This window comes from Ictalurus punctatus, chromosome 19 (genome assembly GCF_001660625.3).
Source record: "Ictalurus punctatus breed USDA103 chromosome 19, Coco_2.0, whole genome shotgun sequence".
NCBI classification, from domain to species: Eukaryota; Metazoa; Chordata; class Actinopteri; order Siluriformes; family Ictaluridae; genus Ictalurus; species Ictalurus punctatus.
Window position 1 is genome coordinate 16,174,319 of NC_030434.2, and position 11,793 is coordinate 16,186,111.

General features: G+C 40.6%; 1 protein-coding gene across 2 annotated transcripts; it reads right to left on the bottom strand.

The window, feature by feature from the left end:
• Positions 1-1,454: 1,454 nt before the first annotated feature.
• Positions 1,455-11,427, bottom strand: tmem168a (transmembrane protein 168a). 2 transcript variants are annotated; one of them, XM_017494726.3, is made up of 5 exons: positions 11,298-11,427; positions 9,306-10,502; positions 7,563-7,705; positions 4,660-4,934; positions 1,455-2,882 (listed from the first exon to the last, which is right to left on the bottom strand). In XM_017494726.3, the coding sequence occupies exons 2-5, from the start codon at positions 10,389-10,391 to the stop codon at positions 2,335-2,337; spliced, it is 2,052 nt and encodes a 683-aa protein (XP_017350215.1). In that variant the 5' UTR covers positions 10,392-10,502; positions 11,298-11,427; the 3' UTR covers positions 1,455-2,334. The 2 variants fall into 2 exon arrangements, with proteins under 2 accessions (XP_017350215.1, XP_017350216.1); XM_017494727.3 differs by lacking the exon at positions 11,298-11,427 and adding an exon at positions 10,678-11,219.
• Positions 11,428-11,793: the final 366 nt, after the last annotated feature.

Below are 11,793 nucleotides of genomic sequence, written 5' to 3' on the forward strand. Positions count from 1 at the left end.
TGAACATGAGTCTTCATGAGTCTTATGGCCTCAGAGCCACTGAAGACACAGGGGAGTTTTATTTTTGAAGGAAATTGAGCCCCCCAAAATAGATAAATTCTTATAGATTTGTTTGAATCATTTTACACCAGACTGCTTTGTGAACAAAGGTCAATACAAAGCAGGGTTTTTGAAAAGTTTATTCTCAAGCATGGATCAATACCTACTGTTCGTGATCCAGCTTCATATCCAGAAGATGAATATTTTGTGAGTGTTTGCAAATCACCTGTCCGAATGTGCTCGTTAGCAAATTCCACAGATAACACAGCTAAAGTTACCATTGTCTCTGATCGTATTCACAGAGACCAGAGCTATGTCATAATTTATATTTTTAACCCAAAAATGCTTACCATCTGTATAATTCATACATTCTGGTTTATACATGTAGGGTTGAACACCATTATTTACAATGTCAGTCGTATGGGTTCTCGTGAATTCTTGTTGCTGTAGTATCTGAAGAACGAACTGTAAAGGCACAGCCCTCTTCTGGAAAGTGTGAGACACACAATATAATGAGACAATGATGACATTAATGAGACACACAAAAAGTGTGTTTTTGCTTCCACCCAAAAAGGGGCATTTACAGCATGACATAATAAATGATCCGTAATGTAACATGAGCTGAACATTCACAGACACATTCTGCGGCCACCTGAGACTTGCATTACTTTTTGTAAAAAGGGGCCTAATAGATCTCCTTTAATGTAGGCTTATTTGTGATTGACAGGATCTGATTCAGCATTTGTCCCCATCTGTAGAGGAGCTGTAAAGGAGTTTTATCACCTAATTCTGGTGTAGGAGATAAAGCCATCTCTTAATATAAACTTCTCATAAATGATTTCGGCTGTGTGCATGAGTCACTGACCTTAGCCAATACTGCTACAGTCCCCAGTCACGGATAATGAAAGAGAAAACACTGGCTTTATTTCACATGGGCGGCTGGGGACTGCCGCTAATAAAAACACACACTGACAACCGACTGGAGAGTATATATTCTAGATTTGCAGAATCCACGACTCCCACCCTGCTGTTTAAAAATAGAGCCTCCAGGGAAATAGCTATTTGCAGACCTCTTGTCCTGAACTATATAAAAAAGCATTAACATGACTCTTAAAAGCATTGCCTCAGAGGCGTGTTTACATGCAGCTCGGAGCAGATAAACAAGGCTTCAGTCACTGTCCCAAAAAAAAGAAAAAAAAAAAAGAAGAAAAAAAGAATAAAACAAAAGAAACACACAGACTGAAGATTTCATCAGTTCTCCAAACTAAACATCATGCAACAACACTGCATGTGTACTGTACTATATTAAGGCAAAATTTGCGCAGCATTAATGGAACGGATGAACTAATGTTCTTGCATCTATAAATAGTATGCATTCAACACTGTAATTATCTTAATTCACTGTATGGAAAATGTTTACATAAAACATTTATTCATGTCATAGGAGAATACAATAACTGACATACCAAAACCTGTACAAAGCATGTGTGTTTCTGTAAAGAAAAAAAAACCCAATGGCTCACAGTGAGGGTATACACTCAACACCAAAGATCATTCAATCTAGTGAGGAACTAATGGGCAGTCTGAGCTACACACTGCATGACACACTAATCACATCTCAATTCTTGTTTCACTAAATGTGTCATCAGAGAGGCAAAATGGGCTCCATGAATTAAAAATAGCTTTTCTACAGCATAATTTAGAGTCCACAACTGCTCATTCAAAGAGGCACTTTAAACTCAAATAACCACCTTTTTACCTGTTCACATGGAAGCATAAAGTCAAAGGCACTTATAAAGTTAGCTTGAGAGAATGAAATTCGGCACTCCTAGAGAAATGATGATAATGGGCATAAAATAACCACACGGCAGTGTGTCAATATTGAAATTTTGCTGACATTTAGTTTGAATATAATGAATTGTTTTTTTTTTTCAAAATTTGTGGATACACTTATAGCTATGTGCAAAAAGCTTATTAATTAAAGTAAACTAAGCAAAATGCAGAGAGGAAATCTTTACCTTAACATGTTGCTAAGCCTGTTTCATAAACATATATTTTATAGGTAATAGATTTGAGCAATGTTGCTTGTAGGCTCAGAATTTCCTTATCAGTGCATCCTTGGGTCCAGAAAAAAAGTACTGCAAGAATGAAAGGGAATGAAGACACCAAAATTAGACCATGAAGTACACAAAGACCTCCGCAGCTGGCCAAGAAACCAAAATTAAAGGTAGGTTTAATCTGTTTTAAACAAACAGAAGAAAAGGCACATGTCATGTCAGAGATCGCAGTTCAGATCTATGATCGAACAAGTTTGATTCCCTGCCCTGTGTCAAGGACAGCAGGAGGAAACCAGCCCAGCTTGAGCCTTCTGAAGCAGCGCAGGCAGGCACTGCACAGCCATAACAGATTCAGCCCACAGCACCAGTTAGCCATAGCCACCAGTGGGTAAGTGACACGGGGGAAGTGGGTCTTCCAGTGCTTTTCCACGTCACTGCCAGTCGGCAGGTGGAGTCTGTAGTCACTCCAACATTTGGACACACCGTATACGGCTGTGAGGGGACGCCCTCGCTCCGCCCACTGCACGCCACTCTCTGGTTCACAGTTGTACTCCACCCACTCAGAGGTAAAGTCTCCCAGGCGAGGGGCGTCCTGGCTTTCGGCGTCCCTTGTTGAATTCATTTCAGCTCCCTGTACAGCCACATAAAGCCCATCCACCCTCCTCACAGCATTCACCCATGGCCCAGAGTTCTCTGTATCCAGCACCAGGATGAGGCGGGAGGAGAAGCCAACGTTGCGCTCCTTCCACCAATCGAGGATCTGCCCCAGGCGCAGGCATTCCCCACCTAAAAACATAACAGTCAGATAATGGTCAGTCAGACGGAGGAGGCTGCCTTATCAATAGGTTTTAAGTATTGAGAATGTAATGACTTATTTAAAGTAAATATTGTCATATTGTAATGACTTATTTTAAGTTAATGGAGGATTATTTTGGTTTTACTTTGGGTTTTTTTAGTCGGTTATGTTCCACAAAAGTATGTTACAAACAAAATAAAATTATCATGTTGCAGTAGTCCTATATTATGAAGCTGGAAATTAAAAAAAAAAAAAAGGCTTGATGTTCACAGAAAGTTCATAATGTCGGTTGCCCAAAACGTTTGGAAACCCCTGCTCTACTGCCTTCCAGGAATAGGTGTATTTATGCAAAGATTACATGACACTTTATTGTACACAGGTCAACTTCATTCAGCCAATTATGTGACTTCTGATAGTAACTGGTTTCACCAGAATTAGGGGCTTCACAAAAATGTTTTTTGTTTTGTTTTGTTTTGGTAAATCAATCCGTACAGGATTTCACAGTGGATTTGTTTGTGATTGTTGCAGCCAAAAATGCTTGATTTTGCTGTGTTTTTTTTCACAACTTCCAGACTTCTTTGTGCTTTTTTTGTTGCGCAAAACTACTTGAATTGGCAGAATTGCATTTGCAGTGATGTTTGTTAGGAAATGAGACCTTTCATCTGTACTAATGTTTGACACACATGAATCAAAGACGGCACTGGCCGAATTGTGGTGCACTGTGGTGACGTCACATGATGCGTCTTGGCCCAATTCGCAGGCGTGTTTTCGTATTGCAGAGTTTCCTTAATTTTGCATTCATTTTTGCTATTGCAAAATCCTAGAGGGACTGGTAAATAATTTTCCAACTGATACTGTTGGCGATCTCCCCCACTTCAATATTATGGGTTATTTTGTGTCGATTCATCACATGTAATCCCAACTGAGGCAGATAAAAAAAAAAAAAAAAAAAAAAAAAAAAACACTCACAAATCCACATCAGACAGTTCTCAGATCAGTCTGTACAGCAAATTCATGGATATATATTTCCTGGTGGCATGTATGGAGTTAAAAGTCACACTTACAAGGTCAAAGCAGATGCTACTTATAGAGATTGCTGATGGTAGTAATTATAACTCAAAATTAAGAAAATAAAAAAGCAAGTGAAACTGAGAAAAAGGCCATGAAAGGCCAGTGATGGAGTGTGTATGGCAGTGTGTTAGACACATGGCCCAGCATGCTGCAGTCAGACCTATGTAGCAGGGTGAGGCTGTTTCCTTGCCAGCCTGCTCTGATCAAACAGTGTGACATGGCCTCTGCCTCTGTCCATCCCTCATAAGGATAAATAGCTTGGTGAGATACCTCACGCACACACAAACAGGAAGATAAAGCATAGTGAAGACACTGTGCCAAGATAAGATAAGAAGTTTTTTTTTTTTTTTTTTTTTACAGTTTGAAAAGCTTGCAGAAAAAAGAAATGTAATGAAAAGACCAGCTAAAACAGAAGTGCCTAAACTCAAACTAAACTGGCAAAGGCTCCAAGTGAACTAAGTGTGTACATATTAATAACAAAGTGTATAATGAGGCCATTAGTTGTATTTACTGTATAACAAGGAAATAATATGTGAATGGTGTACCATAAATAACATTACCAAACACTAGGTAATGAAATTTTCGGTATACATGAGCTAGACATTTCTAAAGCTTTTTACATTTCTAGCACTAAATCAACATAACCTGTGGTAATGTATTCTAAGCTGAATTTTCTAGTTCCTGACCCTGACTGACCTGTAAGAGCCCAGTCTCCTGTGGGCAAAGTGTGTCCGCTGTAGTAGATGAGGTAGTTGTCATGCCGGGGGCCATCAGCAGTGCGCAGCTCCAGGAAGGAGCGCAGTTTGGCCTGGAGTGTGTCCAGGCTTAGTCCGCTGGTGGAGTAGTCACAGCCAAATGTCTGGATTAAGTGGTGCGAGAAAAGGCGCTGGACAGCGTTGAGCGTTGAAGTGGAGCGCAGGTTCATCTCCTGCACCTGCTCCGGAGGAAGCAGTACCGGCTGGCCATCCACACTGTCCAGGCAGAGAGAGGAAAAAAGAGGGAATGTGAAAGGATGAAGGACATGAATGTATATGAGCTCAGGAAGGGATAGAGAATGGTTATGAGAAGTGTAGAAAAATAAAAAAAAACAGACCAGAGGAAAAAGGCAGTGTGTGCCAGTTATTGATTAAAAGTTCAATTATCCTTTCCACAAAGAACGAAACAACTAAAATTCCTTCATAAACCTCATTCAGCATCTTGCACTACAAAATACACTTAGGCTCAAGGCTCTTATGACCCTTCTGCTCCCTGTTCACTTGGATACAGTGCCACTAAAAAAAAGCCCATTAACCCCGGAAACATTCCCGAGGAGCATAATGGAAATGTGGAACAGTGTTGCTGTACATGTGCTTGCTGAAGACTGAAATGGCAGCTCTATGTTAGCTATATTAGTTTTAGATGAGGCTTAATCATGTGCGAAACCTTGCTCAAAAGAGCAGGGTGAATAGGCAAAAAGAAATAAAATAATAATAAGGATACTCCACTTTTCTACACTAGTCAAGGGGATGAATGAGGTCGTACTTGAAATTTCATCGGTAATTAAAATGAATAAATAGGCTCCAATGTGGAATCTGCCTGAGATGAAAATGGCTAAAAGAAGCATATGCCAACATAGTCCCCTCTGTCTCTCTTCATGCTACATCCATCTGTCTGTCTCACTCTCCATTTCTCTTCCTTTCTGCCTGTCTCAGCTCCCTGAGGAACCCTCATGATTGTAGAAACATGATCTGCACCCATCAGACAGGAGATTACACCCTGCTATATTCCCCTCATGTGCCAGCTCCCTGCTGAGGCCTGGCTCTCAGTGTGCTGGAATACTGAGCGTGATGGAGCCGTGGGGCTGCATCCTAATCAGCCTTCGCACTCTTGCAGCTTCCCCTTATATTCAGGACACAGCCCTCCCTACACAGCCAGTATTAACCCATGTTTATTAATGGCCATTAGTTTATTTTGCACTCCATTTACCATCACCTACACAGGGACTTCCAGTCATCAACCTCTCCATATGCTTTCAAACCTGAGTGGACCGCTCAACATGATTCAGCTGTTATCAAACAGGGAGAAGGAAGGAGGTTGACAGTGGCTGTATAAATGTGCCATTTATATAAGTGCGCCATTTATAAATATCAAGGACAAATTAGGGCTTTTACTACTACCTATGAGACCAGGGCAGAGGTGAACAAATCATAAACTCATTATCTAGCATACCTCACAAATAAAAGCTCCACGGTGTTGCCCAAGCTCATCTTTTGTTGGGATTCTTTTGCCCAGAATCCCAACTGACTTGGTTAAGAAGTAGGAGTTAATACGTAAGGAATAACACAACAGACTGTGTTATTATACGAAAATAATACGGGGTGATTGTCGGGGGTCTTCTACCACTCTCGCTCCTCATTTTCCAGAGAAACCATAAAGTGGCAATTACAAAGAACTTACATCCGTGATTCCTTCCATTAACGTCAAATACATGTCTCTTAAAAAATATGCCCCAACATTAACAAAGTCAAATTTATCATTGTTAAACAACAGCATGTTTTGAATATTTGTTTATTACTAGTCTTAGATTATGTAGAGCGTCTGCCTTACAAGTCGCTATGTATGAGCTGGTACTATAGAAATAATTACGTGTGATAACAAGCGCATTAATATTAACCTATCGTTCGTTACAGCCGGAACTACTTTCCTAGCTGTACCGTTATGTGAAAATATGCATACCGTCTGACCAATGAGATTCAAGCATTCAGCCGTGCTGTGGTATAAAACGTAATAACATATGACAAGCCATTTAGCTAGTTAAACACATTAATCCAGACTAATGTAAACAAACGAGTATATAATTACGGGACATGATTATATATCAAGTTTGCAACTTTGACAAAAAGTCAGAAAGTCATTGGCAAAGGTTTTTCTTGTGAACTGTATAACAGTTAGATTTTTGCAGTATGTTTGCAGCAACTCTTCTTTATCTGCTTATGTTTTTATATAAGTGCAGATGTAAAAGGATATCAAACTATACATGTGCTGTTCATTTCTGTTCACGTGTTCTGTCATCACATAGAATTTTATATTTCCTCTTGAAATGGAAGGTGACTGCGTGTAGTAAACAGGAGAAATATTTAGTGACATTTATGCTGCACTTTATATTGCTAAACTTCATCAGCATTTCCACATACCCGCATGTTCCTAATTCTGGAAGTCATGTTGTCCATGCATGCCAATTAATGTACCTAGTAAAAGCCGTGCCATAAAAGCCATGCTTCGGCTGATATGGGACTCAGAATGAGCAGTATGTACTGTAGTTACAATGTCAAGGTGGGTTGCATTATGATTAAAATTTGCAACATACCAATTACATCCCCCCCTTTGTGGCTGTCAAATTTACTTGTACATGTCCAACTACGAATAACAAACTAATAGCTTGGACATGAAATTTGCTTGTTCCAGGTACCCGGGCTCCTGATTTGTCCATAAGTGAAAATGTACCAATGCCCAAAATATCCACAATGCACAGAGTAAGTTAATATAGATAACTATCCATAATATGTCTACAGTATGCACATAAGTAGAATATTTTTTGTTTATATATGTGGTGTGTTTACCTGCAGTAACTGGTTGGAATAACCACTGCATAGCCCACACAGGTCCCTCCCAGACAGCTGCCCAACTCATGGAAGAGCCCATGCACTAGAGACTCCAGTGAGAGCACCACCAGGAACATGCTCATGAAGAGTGCATTAGAGAGCTGCCAAAAAATGCATTCACACCAACATAATAAGCAAAGAAGGCACATACAAATTATAATGTGCTTCTGTTTAACATTACTGGAAAATTATGTGAAATTGCTGTAAATGTCAAACAGGTAGCTTGGACACACCGTAACTCACAATGAAATGCAGGCGAACAAAAAAAAAAATGAAGAAACCCTTACAGACAGGGAAGGCTGGGCGATCTAGATATGGATTAATCAGTGCTCAGAATTCTCCTGTGACATAGGTGATAACTCAAAAACTACAACTTCTCAGTTATACCCTGATGACTATGTGAACCCTAATCATCAGGTCCAAAACTCCATTTACACCTGGTTGTTTCTGAGCCATGTATCTGGACTGATCCATGAGAAGACTCCGACCACATGTATTTACATATGGAGAGAAAACTTGTCTCCCGTTTGCCAGACCTGAGATCTGATTGTCATATTTTGCATAATATTCAAATAAGCTTATAAGACTTGACCACCACCTTGCTACGCGGTTTCTCATTTGTAGACGTTTACAGATAATATGTTTGCCACAGTAAAAATAAAAATCACAATTTTAACAACCTTGGAAGGGTTTTGGCTGTCAAATGTGGAGAGATGAATGGAAATTACATTTGAATAACAAAAACGCTTCTCAGACGTCCAGAAGTGGTTTGAACAAGTGGTTTGGGAATTCCACCCAAATTTTTCACGTCAGTAATTCCTATCCAGATATAATCCTAATGTGTGATATATAAAACAACAAGTGTAACTGGGGTCTACGAGCCCAAACTACTGCCTATTAATATTGCCTTCGGCAGTGGACAGCCTACAGCAAGGCCCGCAGTGACTCATTTTATAGCACACTATCCTAGCGCTTAGCATTTCTCTGCTTTTCTCAAAGAAAAGTACTTCTGCCCAAGGTCTAACAGCCGGTTGTGCATGCTGTCCTCATTTCACACAAGAGAATCAGTAGGAAGAAGTGCACTACTCTGGCACTTACTCATCAACAACAGCAAGGATTAGTCATTATCTATCTCATTATTCCTGTCATCAGTAAGCTTGCCTGGATGAAACTTTATGCATACAAAGACATTATCTGGTGTCCTATTTTCCAGTTGTCACTTTTTAATTTTTTTCATAACCAAATGAAATTGTTAAAAAAAAAAAGTTAACTTAATATGAGAAAGTTTAAATATGTTTAGAAATGCAGTTGGACAATCAAAAGGAGTCCTGGTCAAAAAGAGAAGCATCAGAAAACGACTACTTGGTTGGCAAAGATAAACACTTAAACACTTCATTCACTATAACCACTTAACCAATTCAGGGAAACACTTACAATGTCTATAATTCTCAAAAGGTGTACGTTTTAACCCGTCCATTGCTGATTAGATACAACTCAAGCCACTTACTATCAGGAAGTGTAATGAATAAACAAACAATTGCTATAGTATAGTAAAAAAAAATGTTTTAAATGAAACAAAAGAAAAGGAAAACTGTTTAATTAGCTCATCTTTTCTTGCCACATTTACAGCCACCGATTCTGCGTTTCCCCTAACAATCTGATTAGTACTACAAGAATTCGGCAGCTATGCAACTCACTCACCTGCCATGACACCGCCCCAAGGATGACAGTCGAGAGCAGGCAGAAAAACAGCAGGCGTTCAGAGATGAGGCAGAAATGGCGCACCCCCCTCGAGGCCATGATCCTGTCTAGACTGCGACTGTCTGAGCGCTGGGCAGCCTGAACCTTCTGGGACTCGCTCAGCTTGGTGTGGAATCCCCAAAGCGTGACCAGAAACACCATGTGGCAAAGCACCCAGAAGAGGCCGAACACACAAAATCCGGGTATAACGAGGTACCAGAACTCCAGGTTTCCCAGTTTCATGGCACAAACCACAAAGAACATCAGCTCCACAACGCTCAGCGGGAAGAGAGAGAGCCTCCTCCACAGCCTGCCTGCTGACAAAAAGGGCATCCAGCGCTCGGTCACTGAAAGACTGCTGAAGTACAAGTCCAGCAGGGGTTCACAAATGAGCCGTCCTAGGTAACAGCCCAGGGCAAACGGGTTAGCCTGGATGCTTAGAGCCTGGAAGAAGGTGATCGAGGTGACTAGAGAAAAGCAGATGAGATTGGGAAGAGCCAAGAGAGACTTCATGCGCAGGTCTACAATAATGGCGCCGAGCGCAACCAGAAGGGCGATGATTGCCGCTGACTTGTAGAGAATCATAGTGGTGCTTGCTATGGCAAAACCCAGGAGCTCGAGAGCCTCTGCTGATGTGAGTACGACTCTCTGGTAGCTAATGCTACCACACAGGCGGTCTGCCAACACCCACAGAAAGCGGATGACCAAGCTGGCCAGCAGCATGTAGTTTGTCACTCGCTCCTTCACATCGTTCTCCAGAGAAGAGCTGTTTAGGAAGCACAGGAGGCCCTGCAGAAAGCCGAACCAGAGGTGGAACAGACTCAGGCTGGCCCACTCCATGGAGAAGTAATAATAGAGTATGCTGGAGAGGCCCAAGACAAAGAGACCTAGAATGAATATGACTAGGATTGTAGGTTCGGAGGTGTGCTCCCATCGTACGTACATGCCCAGACACACCGCCACCAGCAGGTTTACGCTGGACAGGTAACCCAGGCAGCGGATGGACGACCACATGTCCACCTCGTTTCCCGGCTCCTCAGCAGTCATTGTGCCTTTTCCCGGCGAGGCAGATACACAGACTTCAATCTTTTCTCACTTGTGTTAAAGGCAGCAGTTTGCAGGAGCCTATCACTTTAATATCTGATGAAAACCTCATCACTGCAAAAACACAACAGGAAAGGTGGTGTTTATTTGCCATAACACATCAAATACAGTGCCGCAAACACATATATCAGGTTCCTCTAATGTCTCTTCATGTCATCATCTCAAGGATCTTTTTCCCTTACAAGTGTCGCCTCTGACTTTCTCATTAAGGATATAATTATAAACCTACCCACGGATATCTGTAAAGCTGCTTTGAGATCATGTCTATTGTTAAATACGCTGTAATGTAAATAAAACGGAGTTGAAAACATGGACTTAAATACTCCTAATTCATGAGCATTACTGTAGTCCAAGCAGCTCGAACAATCCAGAAGTCGTTGTTTTTCTTTTCTTTTTTCCTGGTTTACGGTTACATACAAATGCCACGAGTTATTATCTGTAACTTGATACGCCTCACAGCCTATTAGTTTGTTTTATGGCGAAATTGAAACAAAATTAGCTTAACAAACTCCTCCTGACTGCCACATCAACTCATTAACCAGCTAGCGTTATGGCGTTATTTCAAACAGCTACTTCTTAGACATGTAGTGCACTAGACATGGCGCAGAAACCATTATCTCATACCCTACGCAGTGCACTAATATAGCAAGCAGTCAGCCGTTTAGGATACAACGCAGGCCAGGGTTTCGTACTGTTAGCTGTAAAGCTAATATGTACATGTAATATGTATAGCTAATCCGTCGCAGTTTTTAACACATGACATTCAGAAGATTGGCGGGGTTTAATTTACTCCCTCCTTTGGTTTTTGGTCAGAAAGAATGTCATAAACATAAACATCGAGAAACTTACCTTTACTTATGAGGCAACTTTCTTCTCTTCCTGGACTCCATATTTCCGGACTCGTAACTATGGTGGCCGATGAGGGTCAAACATAGTGGCTACCAATTGAGACGACTGTCACTGTGACGCTGTGACTACTGTAGTTTAAACCTCGATTTAAACTGACTATCTTTATTTCTGCTCGAGTTAAAATCACTCTTTCAATCTTCAAATCTTTAATTCATTAAAAACGAATAAATCAATACATGCAATAAATTCAAATCTATTATACCACAGCACATTTCAAATTGTTCCAGCTAAACGCAGCTTCATGCTGTTACTGTATTATCAGCTGCCTACGCTATTTCCTAAAAATACATTATTTTATCTGGTTAATCAGTGATTATCCTAGAAACTATCGGTGCCTATAAAAACAAACAAAATAGATAGGAAAAGGGACCTTCAGACCTACCTAATGACATGATGTCCCAGAATTCTTATTTAAATAATAGGTAAATCAATCAAA

Bases quoted from the DNA above. Each gene is read 5' to 3' on its own strand.
- tmem168a (XM_017494726.3), bottom strand. From the start codon at position 10,391: ATGACTGCTGAGGAGCCGGGAAACGAGGTGGACATGTGGTCGTCCATC. The intron at 7,706-9,305 runs GTGAGTGAGTTG...ATTTTTTGGCAG, and splicing joins TTGGGGCGGTGTCATGGCAG to CTCTCTAATGCACTCTTCAT. The intron at 4,935-7,562 runs GTAAACACACCA...CTGCCTGGACAG, and splicing joins ATTCCAACCAGTTACTGCAG to TGTGGATGGCCAGCCGGTAC.